At 49.3% G+C, this 2,213-nt stretch overlaps 1 protein-coding gene across 1 annotated transcript; it reads right to left on the bottom strand.

The window, feature by feature from the left end:
- Nucleotides 1-419: 419 nt before the first annotated feature.
- sox3 (SRY-box transcription factor 3) lies at nt 420-1,550 on the bottom strand. Its single transcript, XM_068740833.1, has 2 exons — nt 1,529-1,550; nt 420-1,433 (listed from the first exon to the last, which is right to left on the bottom strand). The coding sequence occupies exon 2, from the start codon at nt 1,430-1,432 to the stop codon at nt 536-538; it is 897 nt and encodes a 298-aa protein (XP_068596934.1). The 5' UTR covers nt 1,433; nt 1,529-1,550; the 3' UTR covers nt 420-535.
- Between the last annotated feature and the right edge of the window lie 663 nt (nt 1,551-2,213).

A 2,213-nucleotide genomic window follows, 5' to 3' on the forward strand; every position in this document is an offset into this window, starting at 1 on the left:
CAAAATTAGAATATTTTTCTCGTGTTACAAAACATTAAGCTACAAAGATGGAGAGAAAAAAAAATCTTACTATAAATAAAAACTTTTGCGTTTGCGACCCGCACAGTCATTTCATTTTAACCTATAGGTCATGAAGGTGAGGAGGAAACAAAACAACAAAAACAAAAAACTACAAAATTTGGACACGGTCGAGACAACTGACATTCTACAAATGAAGTGTAAACATTTATGAAACAGCTTTTCTGAAATACATCAGGCCTCTCTTAATGAGGCCACATGCCTTTTCACAGAGAGGAAAATATGGCATTAATTCAAACATAGAAGTCCCATTCTTCTACAGAAGTTGATTGCTTAAACTTGCGTCTCTGACAGGGGGGGGCTCGGCGTTCAGTTTCGGTCCTTTTTTAAAACTCATTTAAAGTGAACAACTCGAAAGATATTGAGATAAAAACATGTCGAGCGGTGTGTTTCTCTATAGCAACCAAATAGTTCAAGTATCCGACATACACTACTCTGAGTCCATTTCTTGCGGCTCTCAGATGTGGGTGAGAGGTAGCGTCCCGTTGACGCCGGTCCCTGCGCCCTGGTAGTGCGGGTGGACGCTGTGTAACCGGCTGCCCTGCAGGGAGGGATGCTCCGCGCCCTCCCCGCCGGGGGGCAGGTACATGCTGATCATGTCCCTCAGGTCCCCCAAGCACGCCCGCTGAGAGTGGGACGTGATGGCCGGCGGCGGCGAGCTCGGCTCGCTCTTGCACACGGACGCCATGGAGCCCAGTCCCATGGCGCTGGGGGTCTGCTGCGTGTACGCCGGGGACATGCTGTACGTGGACGCCGCCGCGTTCATGTAGGTCTGCGCCGAGGACATCATCGGGTACTGGAGCCCCGCCATCTCGTACCGGTGCATCTGCTGGATCTGGGGGCCATTCATGCCGTGGTGCTGAGGGTAGGCCAGCTGGTCCTGCATGAGGGAGTACGCGCTGTTCGTCCAGCCGTTCATGTGCGCGTAGCCGTCCATGCGCTGCCCCACCGACACGGAGTTGTTGACGCCGTTGGCCCCCGGCGCCAGCAGCCCCCCCGGCAAAGAGTACTTGTCTTTCTTGAGCAAGGTCTTGGTCTTCCTCCGGGGACGGTACTTGTAATCCGGATGCTCCTTCATGTGCATGGCGCGGAGACGCTTGGCTTCGTCGATGAACGGCCTCTTCTCTGCGTCCGTCAAAAGTTTCCAGTCGGCCCCGAGCCGCTTGCTGATTTCGGAGTTGTGCATTTTGGGGTTTTCTTGTGCCATCTTTCTCCGCTGTCCCCGAGACCAGACCATGAAGGCGTTCATCGGGCGCTTCACCCGCTCCTGGTCGCTGACACTGCTGTTCTTCGCGCCCGGTACCGAACCCGAGTTGGACTGCGGGAGCGGGGTCTTAATCTCGGTTTCCATCATGCTATACATTTAGGCAGACTTTAGCTGATCGCTCACAAGCATAAAAAAAAATAAGTTGGCCAGACAGAGCCAGGATTCAGAGGTAGAGATACTGACCAGTCTCATAAGAAGACGCGGAAAAGTTGCGCCCTGAGAGGCTAATAAGTGTCTGCAGGTGTTTCTGGTTCGTCTCCGCGCAAGGCTGCTCCGTCTCCGACCGTTCTGAGAGAGAAGTCTGTGCGCTTCCTGGCAAAATCATCTGTTAATAGGCCTACTGGACGGACCATGTGATGTTGATTGACAGCATAACAAAGAGGAGCGGGCGACCAATCGTTGCGCTCGCTCTCGATCCAACGCGTAATAAACCTGGGCGCACACGGCGCTGTGTTTTGGGTGGAGGAGGGAGAGGTGAAGTTTTTTAAAAACAGCTGCGCTGCAGCTCAACAACCTGGATGGTAAAAAATAAAAGGTTATAGATTTACAACATTAATCATCGAAGAATAAAGATGAGAAAACGTCAGAAAATGCATCGTTTTCTTTTTCAAAAAGTTTTTTTTTTGTCTAATCGCGTTAAAATAATTTTTCTGACTTTTGATTTTATTTGGAATTGGATTTTAATGAGACTGAAAGAGTCAAACGCGTTTTGCACACCGTGCGGGATACAGTTGTGTTTAATAGAAACGAAAAAGGGAGATCAAAGTGTGGCTCTATTTTCTCAGGCAAAAGTGATACGTTGAAATAAAATTTGCCCTTGGATGGAAAAAAAACAATCATTTACATTTTCTTTGAAAAAAAAAAACAG

Source organism: Brachionichthys hirsutus, chromosome 6 (assembly GCF_040956055.1).
Source record: "Brachionichthys hirsutus isolate HB-005 chromosome 6, CSIRO-AGI_Bhir_v1, whole genome shotgun sequence".
In the NCBI taxonomy this organism is placed as follows: Eukaryota; Metazoa; Chordata; class Actinopteri; order Lophiiformes; family Brachionichthyidae; genus Brachionichthys; species Brachionichthys hirsutus.